The 22,632-nt window shown below is 35.6% G+C and overlaps 1 protein-coding gene across 17 annotated transcripts in view; it reads right to left on the reverse strand.

The window, feature by feature from the left end:
- Positions 1 to 22,632, reverse strand: part of LOC117421382 (teneurin-3-like) — a 932,247-nt gene that overhangs the window by 71,941 nt on the left and 837,674 nt on the right. For 11 of the 17 annotated variants that reach the window (XM_059027478.1, XM_034035713.3, XM_059027498.1 and 8 more), the window contains 2 exons: positions 15,868 to 16,105; positions 186 to 287 (listed from right to left, as the gene is read on the reverse strand). In XM_059027478.1, the coding sequence (XP_058883461.1) occupies positions 186 to 287; positions 15,868 to 16,105 (340 nt within the window). The remainder of the gene's footprint in view (positions 1 to 185; positions 288 to 15,867; positions 16,106 to 22,632) is intronic. The other 6 variants (XM_059027514.1, XM_034035720.3, XM_059027521.1 and 3 more) reach the window with 1 other exon arrangement.

Here is a 22,632-nt window from a genome sequence, read left to right on the forward strand (position 1 = left end):
TCACACACAAAAAAACATGGCAAACAAAGTTATTTTTGGTCAAGTAGTCTTCTGTTATGTAATATTATAATCATACATGTAATATTATAATCATGAAATTATACTAAAACCGCACTGGAGAAATAAGCCTTGCCCCTGTCATTATATCAACAGCTAGTATCATATGAACACTTAGTGTAACATACCCATCCCCATAACTGCCATCATGGCACGGTGGTGGAGTAAATACATCCATCTCTATAAGGTTGTCATGCCCATTTTCGAGAACTGCTTGCTTTGCTAATGTTCTACACATGGAAATGAGATATAAAGACAAACAATTAGAATGCTGTTATTCTGCAATATTCACAATAGTGCATTTACAAAGTGTTGAACTTCAGTTTCCCCCCCGCCCCCTGACAATAAACCAAGTATATTCAGATTTAAGATCTATCTGTAGAATAAAAATAAATAAATAAAATAAAAAATAAAAACAACAGCATATTGATGGGAAGTAAAATAGAACTAGGGTGTATTTTGCAGGTTCTGTGTCTAATATTTCCCCCCACAATGATCAGAGTGGTGCTGTTCCTAAGTTCTGTGAATGTATTAAAGAAAAAAGAAAAAAAGAGAAAATTCTCCAGGCTCTGAAGTAGGACTGCTACAAAGAGGGACTCAGCGAGGGAAACACTATAGTATAATGCAGGGCTAGGTATGAGACACAACTGAATAATTTAAATTAAGCCTGAAGATATGTTAAAGAACATGTTTGTATGTAAGTAACCTGTCTGAGACATTATCACCCAACGCTGGAATTAATATCCCCACACACCATAGGGAGAAGAAAAGGAAAAAACATCTTTCAAAATACCATAAAATGCACATTCTATATCTGTCCATTGACATTGCTCTAATCCCCTCCACATCAGGAATGTGGAATGGGCCCGATTTATCTCTGGAGCAGCATGAAACACTGCCAGCAGAGACTGCCAGAAAACAAAAAATGATATGTCTATGAAGAGTATTAAGAAAATGCAATGCTATTGTATATAAGAAGACATTCAAATAAGGTTAATGTGCATAGTCCTGGGAAGAAGCCCACCAGGAGATTTACAGTTGTGAGAGATTGGATGACTGCTGGAGGGGAACCACGCTAAGGCTGGTCAGAGTGAGGAAGTGAGCTGGAAAGACAGGGAGGGAATTCACTATGTTGTCTGTATTAGAGCGAAGGATGGGAGTTGCGGTTCATTACATTCATAGCTAGTAGCAACACACGCTGCAGAGTCCCTATTACCAGATTTTATATTTGAAAGCAGTGAGTGAGGCATATTCAGTAAACAATAAAAAAGAATACAGAATATAAAGGGGCCTCTATGAATCCTTAGATTTTGATACCTGTAAAAGAATGTCCTTAACAAATGCATCATAAATGAATAAATGGTTGTACTGTAGATAATATGGTAAAAATAGAATTATGATATACATTTTGAAGAGAGTGCAGTTTGGCTAAATGGAAAATAAAAAAACAACATTAATAATATAAAACTACCAAAAAACAACTTGTTGTAGTTCTGAGCTGAGTCCTTAATTCTAGTTTTTAACATGCACATTATTTTACTCCCTTCATAAACAATAGGGCAAAAATCTTGTATCTATTATCTTTTAATTAACTGAACCTATCAAAGTAAGCAGATGTGAAAATCATCTTCTTCTTCTTCTTCTTCGTCTTCTTCTTCTTCTTCTTCTTCTTCCTGTGGCTGTGGTTGTTCTTGCAATACATATATACTCATGAGATAATAAACCAAAGGAGCATTTAAATCTCTGCTGGTTGGCCCGTAATGAAAAGGGAGCGCACTGTGTTTTAGTTGTGTTTGATGCTGAGTTGCTCAGCTGTACAGATGCATTCCAGGCCCCAGAGAGCTACCATGTGCAGCATCGCTATGCTGGGGTGAATATTCCCGGAGATGTACTCGGTATACTCACAGAGGTCCTTGTGGACTCTTGCAAAGACTCAGATGACAATGCACACACAGCCCTCACAGAGGTTTCCCACCACAACCTGGCCTTCTAAACACTACTCTACTGCATGTATGTGAGCACAGGCATGTGTTACAAAAAGGGACTTAAAAGAGTACAACAAGCAACAAATATTATTTACAAAAAGTAATTACTGCAAGGCAAAACCACATAATATTACAATTACAGGGCCTCACTAATTACTAGCTGACATTGCTCCTGGGGAGTAGTCCCCATGAAAAAAAGGAACTTCAGCAAATGTATAAATATGGTTGAGATGGACGTAATGAATCATAACAAAACTGCCTCAGGGATCTGGTATCAAATGCTTCCTCCATGTACTGCAATAATAATGTGTTTGTATTAAGAACAGCATAATCCCATTTTAGAAAAATATCTTCTTAATGTAAGATTATGTATTATTTGTTCTCTTTTTTTATCTTGAAGTGAAATTATCAGATTAAATGAAATGTATATTTCGCAGTAACACTAAGAAAGTTGACAAACATATAACACTGCTCAAATGTTCTGCAGTTTCTCATATAATTAAAACATCTGTATAGATCTATTAAATTGATAAAAAAACAAAGGCTAAATTTGATCAACAATATTTATTTCATAGCTAAATACATTCAGCAATAATTAAATAATAATTTATATTTTAATCAGTTATATAATTAGCACTTAGTGCTTAACATTTTTAAGCATATATTTATATAAATGCATTCTAAAAAGGACCACAACAATTTATTTTTTATGTTAACATTAGGTATAATTTAATTTAATTGCATTTTGAAACTCGCTTCACAATTCTCACTAAAAATGTAATCTAAAAAACATAAAATGTTAGATATTCAACAAAAGACTGTATTATTCAACTACAAATTACATTAAACTGGATTTAATTTGAATATATTTTTATTTTCTCATGCAGGCACTGGCTCAGACTGGCCCTATCTGCAGGTCCAAGTATTTTCTCATTTGACTAGATTACCTTTTTTAGACAAGATTAGCAAATGCTGTAACTGTGTAAACTTTTTAACGCAAAGAGACTGGCTGACCATTTATAATTGATTAGACATGCTGTAAGAAATTACTATGCTAATCCAGATATATCTTTTCATGTTTTTGAATGCCGCTCAAACAAGCAACACTACTGAGTTTTTTCTAGCAGCTCCTGAGTGTTCTGAAAACACCGACCATTTCATCACTGGAAGTTCAATGTTTCAAGTAGAAAGACGACTGGAACCAGTAGAAATGTTTCACATTATAGACTTTTCAGAGCCCATTAACAAAAACTAATGTGACATCTAAAAAACAACAACAGCTTAATTTTATTCTAGACATTAAGGATTTAAACATTGTGAATGTAGCTGTGAAGTTTTTGATTCACCAGAGGAATAATGACACACACTAAAAACACCTCAACACTGCTATTTCAGCAGCACCTGCTAGCTCTACAAGAGCAAATGCAACAGGTGTGAGAGGAACACTGGCATGGTGCTGCAGTATCTTTAGATGATCCCCTGTGTCTCCTTCTAGCAGGCTCCAATGTGAAAGTAATGTGTGGTTCTTGTCCTCCCTGTCTAGAGCTTTCTTACACATACAGTACATGCCAGTCAGCACTCAAAAATGCTATAAACATTTTTTTTGGAGGCTTATTAGAAATGTCAGCATTCATATATTCATTTTAAAACAGCCATCTACGATCCATTACAGCCATAAAAGCACATTTAAAAAGATGTATATACAAGTGTATAGCATTAATATGCTCTCCTCCAAGCACTCCTGACTTATAGGTCCTTCATTACGGTTGCCACTGTCAACAATTAAGAGTCACTTAGTCTGAATGTTAATCTTAAATATATTAAATGCAATTACAGTAGATTTAAAAATACAGTAAAGGTTGAACTTTTTTTTTTTTATCATGAACAATTTTTTTTACCCAAGTTACCCAAACAATAGCTCTTTGACTACTGACTATTGGCCTGTTTTGTTGTTAATAGTCTAAACTAATTTTGGTCATGTGACTTTGTATTTGCAAAGAAGTCTGTGAGTAAACAAATGAGATATAAAAGGGAGTGTGTTATTTTTTAAACATTATAAATTGATTAAATAAATTAAATATCACTTTAAATGATGCATTTCAAGATGATGTATAGGCATGCTTCACACAGTGCTACTGTGCTGATTTTACAATATTTGTGATATTTTTTTTATCAGTTTCCCAAGTTTCATCTTTGCACCTGCTATGACTCAGTCTATGAGAAATTGCTGTTAGCAGACTGTCACGCAGAGATCCAGAATCATAGCAGCTTACGTGCTAAAAAAGGGAGTTGAGAGTTTGATGGAATGTGCATATTAACAGTTACTTTGAGCACACAAATCATTAAAAACTGTGAGACTAAAAAAATAGCTATACAGCAGCTATAAACCAACATTTGTTTGAATATTGTAAACGATCTATATGGCATTATGTCTTCCACTTTTTGACCCTCCCATAACATAATCACATATACGATGATCGAAGTTTTCTTCAGAAACTAATAAAATACGTTTTTGAAACCTAATTCTTTTCTAATCTAACCCAGATCCGGAAAGAAGTCGGCAATGGTTGTTATGTGATGTCATTGCTCGCGCTCAGTCTCAAGGCATCGGCGGCATTCTTTTTTGATTGATAGTTCATCGTTGTCCTGTGATTAAATCGACAACACAGAATACATTCTACTATTTCTATAATAATATTACTGATATCATGATGAGTCAAAGGGAAATGTATTGTTTGCCACAGCCGGTGGAAAACGGAAGAAATTAAACACAGCGAGACAAGAAAGAGAGATTCACTTGTGAAAGATACTAATAATATTGCTTATGCCCAGGTAAAATTATGTACATGCTCTAAAGAAAAGGTACCATAGATTTGAAAACGAGATTTAGGCTCATGTGTAGGGCTGTGCTGTGCGTTTTTGTGTTTCAGTTTTGACCCTATTTCGATTTTAGATTGTTGTAATTTCTTAAAATTCCAGTGTTCTTTTAAAAATAATATCATTCACACAGCCCATCCTTTGCTTGATCGGGGTAAATAAGATATTATTTAAATTATCAGTAGTATTAAACGGTATTGCAGTTCTTGCATAATATAATTTAAACACCAAAAAAAAAGCGTGGCGCCAGTTTGCATTAGTTTTAGCATGGTATCGGAATGTATAGCTGCTCTATAAACTAATCGTTGTCTTTTTCACAGTGGATCGGCAGAAAATGATATTAAGGGGGTACACTACAGTATTAGATACATGTACTGTTAGAATTACTGTTTTAAAATGTTACATATGCATTTGCCTGGAAAGAAATGATGAGGCAATATTTTATACATGAATATCAATAGATTTATTTTATATAGAACACATTTTCGCCATATGCAAATGTTGGTATTCGGCAAATAAAAGGTTCTTTTAGTGCATGAAAAGGGTCAAAACATACCTGCGTACAGCTACTGGGGATGAGAGTTTGAGCGATCTTTTGGTTCTTGTGAGCCAACCCGACAAAAAACATTAGACTGACAGGCTGGTGTTGACAAATTTGCCAATTCGTGATTATCTGTGGAAACATGTACGTTGCTACATATTTCTACTTTCGACATTCATAGGAATGTGGTGCTTATTGTTATTTGTGGAAATGTATCAATCTTAACTCAAGGTTGTATGAATCAAATCTGGTGAGGTGTATTCGGATGGACGCGCTAAAATAAAGTTAGACTACATTCTCACTCTTTTAGCTCTTTTTGTAAAGCCCATGCAATACATGACTCTTTTTAATTTTTCTTTCATTGTTTTTAATTTTTTTTCAATTATCTGAAATAAGAGTAGTCTAGTACCACGCTTTTTTACAGTTATACAGACGTGCTCAAATTTGTTGGTACCCTTACAGCTCATTGAAATAATGCTTCATTCCTCCTGAAAAGTGATGAAATTAAAAGCTATTTTATCATGTATACTTGCATGCCTTTGGTATGTCATAGAATAAAGCAAAGAAGCTGTGAAAAGAGATGAATTATTGCTTATTCTACAAAGATACTCTAAAATGGCCTGGACATATTTGTTGGTACCCCTTAGAAAAGATAATAAATAATTGGATTATAGTGATATTTCAAACTAATTAGTTTCTTTACTTAGTATCACACATGTCTCCAATCTTGTAATCAGTCATTCAGCCTATTTAAATGGAGAAAAGTAGTCACTGTGCTGTTTGGTATCATTGTGTGCACCACACTGAACATGGACCAGAGAAAGCAAAGGAGAGAGTTGTCTGAGGAGATCAGAAAGAAAATAATAGACAAGCATGGTAAAGGTAAAGGCTACAAGACCATCTCCAAGCAGCTTGATGTTCCTGTGACAACAGTTGCAAATATTATTAAGAAGTTTAAGGTCCATGGAACTGTAGCCAACCTCCCTGGGCGCGGCCGCAAAAGGAAAATCGACCCCAGATTGAACAGAAGGATAGTGCGAATGGTAGAAAAAGAACCAAGGATAACTGCCAAAGAGATACAAGCTGAACTCCAAGGTGAAGGTACGTCAGTTTCTGATCGCACCATCCGTCGCTTTTTGAGCGAAAGTGGGCTCCATGGAAGAAGACCCAGGAGGACTCCACTTTTGACAGAAAAACATAAAAAAGCCAGACTGGAATTTGCTAAAATGCATATTGACAAGCCACAATCCTTCTGGGAGAATGTCCTTTGTACAGATGAGTCAAAACTGGAGCTTTTTGGCAAGTCACATCAGCTCGATGTTCACAGATGAAAAAATGAAGCTTGCAAAGAAAAGAACACCATACCTACAGTGAAACATGGAGGAGGCTTGGTTATGTTTTGGGGCTGCTTTGCTGCCCCTGCACAGGGTGCCTTGAATCTGTGCAGGGCACAATGAAATCTCAAGACTATCAAGGCATTCTGGAGCGAAATGTATTGCCCAGTGTCAGAAAGCTCTGTCTCAGTCGCAGGTCATGGGTCCTCCAACAGGATAATGACCCAAAACACACAGCTAAAAGCACCCAAGAATGGATAAGAACAAAACATTGGACTATTCTGAAGTGGCCTTCTATGAGTCCTGATCTGAATCCTATAGAACATCTATGGAAAGAGCTGAAACTTGCAGTCTGGAGAAGGCACCCATCAAACCTGAGACAGCTGGAGCAGTTTGCTCAGGAAGAGTGGGCCAAACTACCTGTTAACAGGTGCAGAAGTCTCATTGAGAGCTACAGAAAACGTTTGATTGCATTGATTGCCTCTAAAGGTTGTGCAACAAAATATTAGGTTAGCGGTCCCATCATTTTTGTCCATGCCATTTTCATTTGTTTTATTATTTACAATATTATGTTGAATAAAAAATCAAAAGCAAAGTCTTCTATTAAAGATGGAATAAACAATGGTGGATGCCAATTACTTTTGTCAGTTTCAAGTTATTTCAGAGAAAATTGTGCATTCTTCGTTTTTTGTGGAGGGGTACCAACAAATTTGAGCACGTCTGTACTTAACTGTGATAAAGGAAGCCGGCTACAGAGCAATTTGGTTAGCGTTAATGCATCTACCCACTTTTATAACACATATGTTCAGTGAAAACGACAACCCTAACCATACAAATGTATTACCATCAAATGAGACTTAGTGGAATTACATTTTCGACTTTGTTACAAATCAGTGCCGTTGTAGTGTTATTTAGATGTACGCGTTAAAAAGTGGTAGGCAACACACTGCGTTTGCTCGCGCATGGCTAAACAACTTCTACTAAGAAAGCAGGCAAATGGCCATTTACATCTGGTACATTATTGTTTTCGGTCTTTTACATCTTTTTCGATTGCATTTATATTTTCCAGTCTTTAATGTTATTTTTTAATGTAATTTATAATATTTTTTCCACTATTAAGAAAATGGTATGCAAATATTTATCATATGCAATACATTGGGTCTTGTACATTTTTTTTACTTGTGCAACTTTGTGGTGACTTCTCATTTTGTTTGTTGTGAATAGTTTTTTCCTTTAAGAGAAATTAGTTGTCTGTTTCCAGTTTGTTTGCAAAAACACAATGTATAATTAACAGTAAATGTACCTCTTTTTGACAATAGCAAAACACCCATCAGATCGCAATTGATTGCACCTGTACCAAAACCTGACAGCGTACCACTTTATGACATTACACAGGTCAAGTTTTGGTACGCATACCACATTCTGACGATGTACCGCTTTCTAACAGTACATCGTGCTTTAAAAATACCTGCATTGCACATTTTGTATAATTTATTTTAAGAATAAGAACGATTTTGACAAAGTGCGACACTCTATCTTGTTGTAAACTGGCCCAATTACTGCCTCTTTTTTCTCATTCATGATACTGTTTGGGACAGAGGCCCAGCATTTTTCTGAAATGACGCCCCTATAGCAATTTTATAAATTATACCTGTTGTGCACTTGCAATCACTTGGCAAGCCTCATCATTTTGAAAGAAAAATAAGTCCAATGAAAGCCTCTTCCTACTTTCAGGTTGCCCTGCACTTCAAATAAGTGCAGGGCACTTATTTGAAGTACCTTTTTTCTTAAACAGCTGCTTCCCCTAATGACTAACATACTTTACAGCCAGCAACATGCTTTAACCCCAAAGATATATCCGAGGGAAACATACCTAGAAAGTGAAACTGACTATCTAAAGCTGTATTGTACCAAGTATTACTTTTGCAAAACTAAACCTACATGTTTAAGCATCAATTTATATACATACACAGCACTCCACATAAGTGGTGTACTGTGTGTTTTATGCATTGAAAAATATGAATTACATATGATATTTAAATTTAATGCGTAAAGAATCTGCACAGCAACTTTGCTGCACAACTTGAGATCACATGTTATCAAGCTTCTTATTTAATTGGTTCCCACGGTTTAAATGGTCAGTTGAACCTGCCTGGATTGCCAGAAACACATGACCAGTAAGTCCTTTAGGATTTCTTAGTCCCCCTCAACGTAACCTACCAATTTACCTATCTGTCAACTGCATTTTTGGAAGGTACATCTATATAATAAATACAGTATTCTGTGTCAGGATGCTTTATGTTGCTACAGTAAGGCAATCAATAAGGAATACAATATTATTGTTTCTTTATTTGCATTAGTGCAGTAAAATAATAATTAAAATTATATATATATATATATATATATATATACACACATACACATACCTATACACATACATATACACACACACACACACACACACACACACACACACACAGTACACCCTCGCTATAACAAACCCCTGTTGGGGTCCAAGCCTTTTGTTCGTTATATTGAGGGGTTCGTTATAGCGAAAGGACAACAAAAATCAACGATAAACTGTTGGAGTAAGTTAATAAGATGAGATTGTGAATAAAAGTAGAATTTCATGTACCTGTTCGTTTCATGTATGCAGTAGTGTCTTCGCTTTATCCTATTTGTTAAAGAATCAAAACGCAGTACAAAAAGCAAAAATCCTGAATTGAAGCTGAACTTTTAATTCAAAATCAATCGTTTCAATCGACACGAATCGTTTCAAAGTGCACCAAATCTTAATGCAACATGCAAGAAACCCAAACTGAAGTTTTATTCCATCAACCGTTCATGAAAAGTTATTTAAATCAATTTTCCTTTGCCGGATGGTTGCTGAACAAGCCAAAAAACAACGTGCCTTTTGACAGTTTATATCCAGGACAGAGCTATGCCTGCGTTACTCCTTTTTTGCAAACGATCAATGTAATTTCCAGCTTTGTTGCAACATAACATTATTTTCGTTTCGGTAGTTACACAGCGCATGCTTTTTATTAAACAAAAGAGATGACTTCACTGCAGAGGTGGCATCCCGTGCGTACAGACGGATGTTGACAGTGTGTGTATATATATATATATATATATTTTGTGAATTAACTCACCCACTTGCGGGTTCGTTGCCCCTTTAAAAATGGACCCAGCACACAAGAAATTGATTTTTAAGCGCTGGTGCGCTATTTTTAATAAACACCAAAATAAACAAAATACAAAACAAACACCTAGCTCTTTAAGAGCACTAACTAACACACAGGAACACACTGACTACGAGTGGGACAGCTAAGCTGTTTCCCCACCAAACAGAAAACAAAACACACAGGTTTAATACAACACACTTTACCTCACGACTGCTGGGAAGCAGAGTACCTCTTTCTGCCTCCTTCTACTCAGCAGCCCTGAGCAGACTGACTGCCTCTCTTAAATACCCTGCACCTGGTACTAATTTAACAATGGCTACCAGGTGCAGGGGATAATTAATAATAAAACAATTAACAAATCAAATAAATCAGGACAAATGTGCATTAACCCCCTCCCTGCTGTCTCACAATATATATATATTTTTTTTTTTGGGGGGGGGGGTCCAAGGGCCAGGTTTTTTATAATGAAGGTTGTTATAGCAAGGGTGTACTGTATGTGTGTGTATATATACATACAGTATATTTAAACTTCACAGAAGGCCGTTTTTATGGAAGTGCATGAAGCTGTATTTTATTCTGGTTTCTATACAACAGAACTAAATCACTGTGCATACAATAAACAAAAAGATTATTTAATTCCATTAACTTGAAAAACATTAAAAGGCGTATTTGAGCAATTAAAACATGTGGAAAGCATTAATGGTTACTCGGGAGAGAAATATGTACACGTGAATACATAAAAACAAGAACAACAAAATCAAATCAGAAATAAAAAACTGAGAAAACTGCTTTCAACACAAAACTAAATTATCTGTCTTGTGAAATGATAAATACATCAGGCCTCAGCTAGGTTATGTAATATTCATAGAACAGCAACAAGACAAAAAACAAAAAAAAAAACAGCTGCAACAACCTTGAACCATTGCTTTGATTCCTGCAACTGAAGATTACTACTGTTCCTAACTGGCAAGCGTGAGAACTGGGATAATTGAGATTTACAAAATCAGTCATCGAATGTGAAGGCAGAGCCATGGCTTAGAATAGTGTTTTTTGAAATGTATTTATTTACATACATATAAAAAAACAGCTCTAAGGGAGAGACCTTGTCTTAAAAAGAAGGCCTGTTTCCCTCTTATATTGCTAAGACCAAATAAATCTGTTATTGTTATATAGTATAAATTGAAACTGGCGCAGTCATAATGTGACAACTAGAAATAAATGATTAGATGTGCAGTATCTATAAAACAGTCACCACTTGTAAATTATTAAGAGAATTTAGCAGATTGTAAGGCTTGAAATCCAATAAGCTGAGTAAATCAAGGGAAAACTGTTGAGTTTCTGGAAACACACAGTTATAATCTTGCGATAATCAATGTGGTTACTGACAGGAAGACTGCACTACACTAAGTACGAATGACAACTGCACTGCACAACAACGAGAACATGTTTTTACTGTGTATGTGTGCAGTGTATAAATCTCTGAGTCGAGTTGTCAGCTGTTTACAAACCATTGGATTATTTAGCCCATCATAAATTACCTTTACAAACAAAAAGAATGTTATTAGAGCTCAACTCTTTAAATATGATTTAATTATGATTTTAAATCCCCATCTTCATTTAGTATTCAGTTTAATGGATATTTTTAACAGCATAAACTGGAAAGTGTCCAGATTGTACACAGATTTATCTGGACCAGGATTTGTAACAATGCACCCAGTGTGTGTTTTAATTGCACTTTCAGCTATGAAGGAAAATTAATACTTGTTTTGTTTTAATTTGCTGTCAAGTTACAATAATTGATATGCCACATACATAAAGAAAATATGCTGAAGTGAGCTAGGGGGGGTTGTTAACAACAGTAATAATAATAATTAACTCCAGTTAAGTGATCTGATTTTAAATTATTGAACGCTTGCTTTTTCAAGGGGAAATTGTATTTACTTGATGAAATTACATATTGACTCAAATTACACTACAATACATTATATTCCAAAAGCAGAAATGAAAAGATAAAATAATAATCCATGCATTCAATAGTGAAGGCAATTCATTTCTAAAGAACCATTTAGAAAATATTCCAGTAATAAAACAATAACCATACTTTCCATATATTGTTTTGAAGAGAGCTCTCTAAACCAGACTTATCTTTCATACCACAACAGCTTTTGCCATTGCCAGTGTTTAAGTACTGTATACAGACATTATAATTAGGGCTTCTGATTTTTGGTTTTAACCGATAAAACCCGATAAAACACCCGATACAAAAAAAATTTAATCTGTGGATTGCCAATAAACACCGGAAAAACTGTGGAAATCTTTAATCAATTCACGTTGACTTTACCCTATTACCATTAAAAAAGAGAAACGACTACAAAACTAATAATAATAAATACATTTCCCAGTGCGGCTGGGCAATTTTCCCGCCTTCCTGACTTTAAACCCGCCCCAACTACCGAATGACAGCACATTCCTATATTTCTATTGGAGACTCTGCTTGCGAGATTTAAAACAAGATTAAAATCAGGATGGAGGCTTGTTAGCGGGATTTCAAGATGTATTACAGTTAAGGTACTGGGGATTTAAAACAGAATTGTGACGAAATGTACAAAAACGCCCTCACACAAAAATCCAGAAGAATGTGCCCGTGACCATAGGGATTTTGTTGTGGAAGACAGCAATGGAAAGAAGGTACATCTTAAGTGTGCAAGTACTGTCAAGTTACTACTATACATATTTTGACAAAAAAAAAAAAAAAAACCGCTCAAGCATTTTGGAAAGTAACCAAAAAGACTAATTTCATACAGTATATCAAAAAGGAAAGCCCCCAAAAAACGATTTACATAAAACTCGAAAATAGCTAAAAATAAGCACCGAAAAATACAATTAATAAAACCTGAAAAACAGAAGCCCTAATTATAATAATTACAATAACGATAATAATAACTGCAAAAACTAATGAAAAGGCAAAACCTTTTTTTTTTAAATTGTATTATGCCATCAGTCACTGAACACACATTACTTTCTTCAGATAACAGTTGTAAGCATATTTTACAGGACTTTCGAAGCCCAGATTTATAATCTTGTCATGCGGGTGCATGTGACACTGCCTTTATGCATATGAGCTTACGAATTTAAGAGTATATTTTCTTATTTTAAATATTTAAAAAATGGTGTTTTGTATGTGCTTAAAGCCAGATGCAAATCATATTCTTGGCTAGAAAATAACTGAGTCATTTTAGGATTATCAAAATATCCTGGTTTAAAATAAATTTCTCCTAGCTACTACAAAGCATTACTTGCAAAGCAATTTAAAAGAGGGATATGTTTGTGCATCAAATCGGATTAGGAATGCTGCGATCCTCAGTGGTTGCTGGCATTTCTATTAATTTTAAAACAGACAGCTACAGTTATAGCCATGCCGGTTTTGACTGCACATCAAGTTGATGCAAAACTGGTTCTAATTTGCCACATCAGTTTTTCCACTGAAATACTGTTTTTGTGAAACCATGACATATGTTGAGACAAACTCATACCCTAATTAATTATACATGCAGTGAATATAAGACAGTCAACGTAAAGCCACAATTCCCATCAGGCCATTTTAGGTCAGATAGATTTGGTGCACTACCCCTTTTCAAAAGCATGAAGCAGATTGGACTGCTCTTATTTTGGTCATGTTTTGAAATTCAGATTATCATTAACCATTAGCTCTTCTCTGATATTGGCAGCACACACTGTTTTTGACCCACCATCCTAAAGCAGCATACCCCCCACCCATTGTTAAAGTCTATATGCTGGTATCACTGAATCCTTAAACCTTTAAAAGCTGGAAACTTCAATGGGTGTTTAATGATTAGTAATGGGGCTTTAGTTGGAGGGTGGGCTGGCAGATGGAGTCCTGAGACATTAAAGAGCAATGCCTTCATATTTCTCTGCTCTGAGCTAGGGTCCCAGCAGCAGGGGTCTGAAACTCCTGCTGGGAATGCACTGAGCGGCCAAACTGTTTACATAAGAACATAATAAAGTTTACAAACTAGAGGAGGCCATTCAGTCCATCTTGCTCGTTTGGTTGTTAGTAGCTTATTGATCCCAGAATCTCATCAAGCAGCTTCTTGAAGGATCCCAGGGTGTCAGCTTCAACAAAAATTACTGGGGAGTTGGTTCCAGACCCTCACAATTCTCTGTGTAAAAAAGTGCCTCCTATGCCCCTTTATCTAATCTCCATTTGTGACCCCTGGTCCTTGTTTCTTTTTTCAGGTCAAAAAAGTCCCCTGGGTTGACATTGTCTATACCTTTAGGATTTTGAATGTTTGAATCAGATCGCCGCGTAGTCTTCTTTGTTCAAGACTGAATAGATTCAGTTCTTTTAGCCTGTCTGCATATGACATGCCTTTTAAACCCGGGATAATTCTGGTTGCTCTTCTTTGCACTCTTTCTAGAGCAGTAATATCCTTTTTGTAACGAGGTGACCAGAACTGAACACAATATTCTAGGTGAGGTCTTACTAATGCATTGTAAAGTTTTAACATTACTTCCCTTGATTTAAATTCAACACTTCTCACAATATATCCGAGCATCTTGTTGGCCTTTTTTTATAGCTTCCCCACATTGTCTAGATGAAGACATTTCTGAGTCAACATAAACTCCTAGGTCTTTTTCATAGTTCCCTTCTTCAGTTTCAGTATCTCCCATATGATATTTATAATGCACATTTTTATTGCCTGCATGCAATACTTTACACTTTTCTCTATTAAATGTCATTTGTCATGTGTCTGCCCAGTTCATTTTGCCCAGATCATTTTGAATGACCTTTGCTGCTGCAACAGTGTTTGCCACTCCTCCTATTTTTGTGTCGTCTGCAAATTAAACAAGTTTGCATTACTATACCAGAATCTAAATCATTAATGTAGATTAATGATAATGTAGACAACGAGTTGTCAAACAGAAACTGAAAACAGCCTGCGCCAGTAAAGCCAGTGTTGAAATTTAGACAACAATTTCTTGTAAGAGATGTAAAGTTCTTAACCTTTTGAGTAATACGAACGTACCGGTACGTTCGCTGCTCTCTGGTCCCCAGGGAGTACGAACGTACTGGTACGTTCTGCAACTTTAAACTTGAATTACTGAGCCTACAAGACCTCTGATCACATAATACTGTAACACTAGGTTTCTGTAACACCTTTTATTGGTCTCTTACACCCTCTGCCAGATATTGACTGAATTACATATAATTATCCCAGTCACAAAAAAGTCAACAGTGTTTGTAAACCAGCAAAAATCACTCAGTGAGAAAGAAGTATTAGTAATAATACTGAATTCAGATTCCGATTTAAATTCAAATACATACAATTCTTCCACTGAATCGGATGTCAGTGAGTGTGTCAGTGAAGACTATTTACCATCAACATCAAGTGACAGCGAAGAGGCGGCGCCAAGCTCTGTGTGTTGCTCCATGCTTCAGGAGTATCATACGCTGAAGCATTAGACACTCTCACTCCCTCAGCCCCCACAACCTGTTTACCTGGATATGATTTATTCATGTCTCTCTCTCTCTCCCTTTTTTTTGTTTTATTAGGACATGTTGTTGTGGTTGTTCCACCCCTTTTTTTTTTGCCTACATTTTATTTTTTAGTCAAAACCTTTCCCTATGACTAAATAAAAAATATATATTTGTTTGTTTTATTTATTTACGGTAAAAATTATTTGTCTGTATTTCGTCAGTATTCATTACATACATACAAACATCTAGCTTTCAGCTTGTTTGTACGCTGTACTCGTAATAATCAAGCGCATGCAGAAGACAAAAAAAAAAAACGTAGGACTGGCAGTGCATTTTAGAACTCACTACTCTAAGGGTTAAACATCCCCATAAGTAGGCTGCAGCTCACCTGCTCTCCAGCGGCACATTGCTGCCTAGGACCCAGCTGTCCTGCAGCTGGACGGATTCGGGTGTGGTTTGCAGCTCGGCGGGGAGTGCGGCCGGGGGGGCCGGGCTTTGTTTCCTCCGACTGGTCAAGGAGTTTCTGTTGAGGGAGGTGACACACGGGTGCTGCTGCGATGGGCGCTGTTTGTGTAATGGTGGTACTGGCTGTAAGGTTGACTGGCCTTGGTGGTTGGGTGGTTGTTCTGAAATAAAAACAAATGAATACATTAATTAAAAAAAAAAATAATAAAATACTTTAACAATGTTTTACCAGGCTAATATGCAATGTTTATTTTGTGCTGGCATATGCTACTATCCAATGTAATTAAGTGATTTTGTTAAGTAATCTTTTTTTAGAGATCCATGAATGTCATTACAATGTAACATCTGGACAAAATTGCTTGAGACTGCTGATCGCTTTCACTGTTTAGTGTTGTAACCACCAGCTAAATGAACAGCTACTTAATACACCCCATGCATGTAACTACAAACGCATGCACGGGAAATTGATCACTGACACAATTCAATGTAAAAGGCAACGGTTTACTTCCAGCCATAGGCATACCCTAAAATTAGTACAACATTGTATCTAGACAAACAATGCAGTCGCAGCAAGCATCAATACTGTGTGTTCTTTACCAGAAGGTCATTCAGTGAAGCAGATGTTCCTTTATGGGTGCTTAAAACAATGTTTCACATTTGATTACAGCACAGGAAGACTCATACTATATAGCTAATGACCTTAACACCCATTAGGCCACATAAAGAACAGATTTCCAATTTCACACAAACTATATAGGATTGTGTAATACATTTCAGAAGGCGACCATCAGAGAATACTTTTCTATAAGCACACACAATGAGCAGTGTGTAAAACTATTTCAGTGACTGCCAACTACGATAATACAGAAATTAAACAAAACAAAAACAATCTGATTAAAAGCACAAGTGAATGTGAATTGCAATTTCTAACCACAATGATAATAAATAGAAAAGCACATGATGTCACTACAAATTGCTCACAAAGCGTAAAGCAATATTTAACTGTTGTCCCCCAACACCATTTTCTAATTTTTGTGGTCTCATTAATTGTCTGTTGCTTTGCCAAAACAATATAGCTGAATGATTGCAATTAAATGGGATCTGCTAAAACCACACAAGCAGGAAAATAATACACGAGTCAGCCAAAAACACTTTCAAACTCATCAAAGCATTATTGCATTGTGCCTTTTGAGATATGCTATATATGTATACCCTTTTTCCTCAGAGAAATTAGGTTAATGCTGGATGATAAAATATCTTTCTCAGTTAGTGCATCATTATAAACTACAGTTACAAAGTCTGGGATTACTCCTAATGCTAACCTGACCACACCCACAAAACTATCTGGGAGAACAATTGCCACTTTGATAACATTCTATACCTGACACGGTATCTGAAACAGTGAACCTATTGTTCAGGCTGTTAACAGGGAGGGACAAAATGTCACCTGAATATTTAGATACAGACAGTGATCACTGCGGATATGGGCAAAACAAGCTATCCAGCAGGGCTGTTTCTAATGACTTACAGAACATTTCAGATGTAAATCTTGTCTTTGTCAATATGCTTTATCCCCCAAAATGTGCATATCTCCTGTGGATAGCATGGGAGAAGGGCTGCAGAGCATTCTTTTACAAAAATCAAAGTAAAAGCATGCTTATTATTTAGATTATATTCTGCACAGCGTCTTGATTTTACATTTTACATTAATTACTCAGGAAATCCTGCTGAGATGCAGCATCTTTTCAACAGTGGTGGGGTCCTGTCAGCACAGTCGGGCAGCGGGGGCACAGAAGGAAGTGACTCGCCTGAGGGTCGTTCAGTGAGCGAATGCCCAAGATCTGAAGTTAGGGTCTTACTACTGAATATGCTGTTTCTTCCCTACTTTACAGTTCTGAAATCAAACCAAATTTAGAGAATTTAAATAAAAAATTATCATACTGCTCTAAGCCAAACCAAAAATGGATTTATTCACTCCTAAGAAAATTCTTAATAATCGACAATATGACATTCACACCATTTTCAAAGGAGGGGAGAGAATGCCATTCCAAATGAAGTGAAACTTAAAACTGTTTAGCTAGAGAACCACTTCTCTTCCTATACCATAAGGGACAGGGTCAACTGTGCATATTAACTTATAGACTATGACAGTGTTTACTTAGTAAGTGGATGTTCTTCCCTTTGTTCTGTATTGATCCTGCTAAGATGATGCTGCACAGTGGGGAGAAATAAAAACGCAATAGCTCCTAGCATTTAAACTAAATCAGAGTTTTTCTTCTGGGATGAAGTAGAAGATAAAAATATCTTTTGAAAAGTAGTTGTTCACAGTGTGTACTATATTAGTCAAGAGGTTTAGTTTACATACAGAACCTTTGTGCTGATGGTTTTGCCTTGATCCTGCATTGCATAAGCACAAGGTCTTACTCATTTCAAAACCCATGACAAGTACCACAATATATTAGTTACTGGTGTAACCTGACACTTACTAAGACCAATATTATCTATTGCTAAACCATAAAGTATATACATTTAGTTTTTGTGTCAAAATGTACTTCATTCTATTCTGTGGTCAGGTATAATGCATACTGAAAAGATGTGCAAAACAATCTCTCAGAACACACAAAATTCTCACATTGGAACTTAGAAGAGTATGCATATGTCAGAATTAGTGGTGACATGTTAAAGATGAATGAAACAGCTGTATGTTTTATGGAGTTTACTTTTAAATCACATTAAGATATATGTTTCCATCTCCAAATTCTTCAATGTCACATTGTCATAGTTCCCATCTGCAAGATGTTTTAAAGGCTTTTTGATTAATATTGCATGGCAGAACTGAAATTACATCCTTTGTCGTTTAGATCTTAATGGTGCAAGTGATATCTATCAAACAGTGTTTTATGAAGCGTGTGCAATTTTATTGCTAGGCTGTTTTTACAAATCTTTTTTTTTCAGATTTTAAGACATGCCCAGCTTTGCAGTAAACATTCCCTTTCGTTTTAACAACACAGTAAGAAAAATGACACAACCAAACCACTTTTTTTTTTTTTCAATTAAATTGGGCAAAATTGTTTTTATGATATGTCTTGGCACTCATTAGGTATATTTTGTACACCAAATAGCAGAGTGCAGTCTATTTATGTTAAATGTATAGCTAATGCTTACAGAATGCATGCCACAGCTCAGTAAACTGTAAAATAAGCCAATTTAGGTTCTGCATAATGCTTATGCATGCATACAGTAGGTCTAAATGGGAACAATGAAGTATCAGCATTATAATCATCTGGAAATTTAGCAGCAGAAACTACCCAACAAAATAAATATGTCACTCTGCTAGACTGACTCGATAAAATTGTAATCTAACAACGCAAATTATTAATCTGCATTAAATGTACAGCTAATTTGGGGCAATTCAATTTGAGACAGCTGTCAATAAATAGTGCTAATCAATACACATATTTAATACCTGAAAAAGCCTCCTCTGTAAATCATTTTTGCTGCAGTAAATTAATCTAAAACTGCACTTTCTTGATTTTCTCTATGCTACTTTTTTTTTTCATTGGCACATAAAAAGGCTCTATAAAGATGTAAAAAAGATTTAAGATTATGACCAAAGGAGCAAAACTGACATTCCATCAAGTTGAGAATAGGAAACCACTTTACATGTTATATTAAGAGACATTTCTAAAAAACAAAACAAAAAAAAAAAATGGCTACGATATTTATATTTGTAACTTATTTAAAATCTTAGAGGGTTGTATTACAATATACTACAATATACTGTATTCTTTATTTTCCTCTTATTTGAATTTGCTCTTATTTGCTATGCTGATTTTATTGTACTTTATAACTGCTCTTATCTGTAATGTGATGTTTTATAATGTGATACTTTGTACTGTGATATTTTGTAACAATTTTAAGTCGCCCTGGATAAGGGCGTCTGCTAATAATAATAATAATAATAATAATAATAATAATAATAATACCTTTAATTATTGCGCCTTTCACACCTAGGTGTCTCAAGGTACTGTACAAAACAATCAAACACAAACCAACATTACAAAATAATAATTATTTTAGAAAGTTTTGAGACATCCAATTCTTAATATCAGAAATGCAATCAGCAAGTGCAGAGGCAGCAACATCAACATCAGATTTAGTATGCACATAAATTTGGGTGTCATCTGCATAAAAATGATAATTCAGGCCATGTACTCTTAGTATGTGACCAAGAGGAACATGTAAATACTAAATAGTAGAGGGCCCAAATTTGAGCCTTGTGGGACACCAGATATTACCAGGCCAACCTCAGAACTAAAACCGCCAAAAGATACAAAGTGTTGATGCCCAGTAAGATAAGACTGAAACCATTGCCAAATGCCAAACAAACCTTCTAACCTATCAAGTAGGATAGCATAATTTACAGTGTCGAATGCAGCACTAAGATCCAAAAGAATCTAAATTGATAAATTGATAAAACCTGAGTCAGCTGCCATAAGAAGATCGTTTCCAACTTTAACAAGGGCAGTTTCAGTGCTGTGTAGTTGTCGAAAACCAGATTGCAAAGGTTCATAGAGTTCATTTGCAGTTAGGTGGCAATTTAATTGCAAAGTGACAGCTCGCTCTAATATTTTAGCAAGACAGGGCAGATTTGAGATGGGACGATAATTATTAAAATTATCCAAACACAATGAATAACAATCAGTTAAAAATTATATAGATAAATAAATAAAATACAATAAAATAGGTAAATAGAGATAAAATCGATCATCATAAAAGTACAGTATATTATAATAAACAGTGCAGACTGCAGTAGAGTCAAAGAGTTAAAAAAATACAGCAGAGAATAAGTGCGTCTTAAGGGTATTTTTAAATTTGTAGTGAGTTAAAAGAAAAGGAGCAACACAGCTAAAACTACGCCCTCCCAGCGTAACACATTTTGGAACCATGCATTTTAACAATCCAGATTCAGAGGATCTAAGCTGCCTCCCAGGGATGTAAGAAATAATTAATAATAATAATAATAATAATAATAATAATAATAATAATAATAATAATAATAATAATAATACGAACTACTACTACTAATACTACAGCCCATATCCAAGCCTTGTAGCATATCACCCCCGCCCCACACACACACACTTCACAGACACAAGAGATGACAAGCTCAATACCCAGAGAAGTCTATTTGTGATGGCATTTGAGGTATTCTCCTGTGGGATAAGGGGATGAAATTGCACTGATTGGCATGATACGGATAAATATGCATAACTGCATCCCATGGGTTTGTTCATGATATTATTTTGGGAGCTGTACAGGCTAGGCTGCATTTTAAGGGAGAGGTTCTTAAGTATTTAGCCAGGGACCTGCAGTGGCAGGTGGAACCACTTTCCAGGATTGGCAGGGGCCAGCTGTTGGGCATACTGCATATTGTGTTTCATTCTCATTGTTTTGTTACAGTCTCCTTTCCCCAATACTACAATATAATGTTGTGTTTCTTAAATTGAGTGCCTCTGAAATATATTAAAAAACTATTTGTTTTACTTTACTTATTTTTCATCCCTGACACAAAATAAAAATAATGTCTCTAAGGCACTGTGTTATTGCTAAGCAGTTTGGCTGAACAATTACTGCAATGTTTTGTTTCTTATCCCCTTGATTTTAAACAATAAAAATACAAATACCTATCTACAGATGCAGAATAGGAAATGTGGCCCAATTTTGATGACAGGGCAAACCTCTAAAGCCAGGCGTTTGCCCCTGATTTTGATGAAAAAACTTGTCACAAATAAATGGGAGCAAACTGCCTTTGTCCTGTAATCCAATTCTATATATAATCCAACTTTTTCACCCTGGGGTCGGATGTGCGACGTTGTACTGTATAAAATGTAAACCAACAATATGAAGTGTTTAACCTTTTAGTTTTCACCTTCTTATTTATACTTTTGCCTGTCACTGTTTGGGAGTCTATTCTTTGTTGTATGTACTGTTAACAATGACTTTCACAAACACAGGCTACATAAAGCACTTTATTTAATATGCATTGAAAAAAAATGCTGCATTTTCTGGTTGTGCTCTAATGATGGCAATCTTATTTTACATTGTAAATACATCTTTAAAAAGACGCTATGTGCTTATGGACACAATTTGGATTCTAACTTTTGGATTTCTTATAAGGAAAAAGTTAAGTTAATCAAGTGCCAGTTCCACTACCAATAGTCTGTCAAGGTGTTAGAATGGAATTTAATGCGATTCACTTCTACCAGGAAAATTGAAAATGTCAACACTCTATTTCAGTTTGACAGGAACAAACTTTAAAAGGTTACATGACAATGATACTACACACTCTCATGTTGTACATCATATTATTTATTTTATCAGTGCATTTGGATTATAAAACCTATTCTCTGTTAGACATTTTAAAAACCACAGGCAGTTATCAACACATTTACAATTGTACTGTATGTGCCTGTGGCAGGGTGAGGGTTATTAGGAGGCGTGAAGTCTGGCCTCCCGACAGACAGAGGTGCTATTGAGGCTAACTTCCCTTCCCTTACCAAGACTGATCTGACACACGTCAAGGGCCGGGTTGCGGAGGATGCATAAGTGCTCCTGGTTCCACCTCATCAATACCGTGATTAAGCAATTATCCAATCTGCTAGTGATTGGCTATTGCTGGACTGAT

The sequence above is a fragment of the Acipenser ruthenus genome, chromosome 1 (assembly GCF_902713425.1).
Source record: "Acipenser ruthenus chromosome 1, fAciRut3.2 maternal haplotype, whole genome shotgun sequence".
In the NCBI taxonomy this organism is placed as follows: domain Eukaryota; kingdom Metazoa; phylum Chordata; class Actinopteri; order Acipenseriformes; family Acipenseridae; genus Acipenser; species Acipenser ruthenus.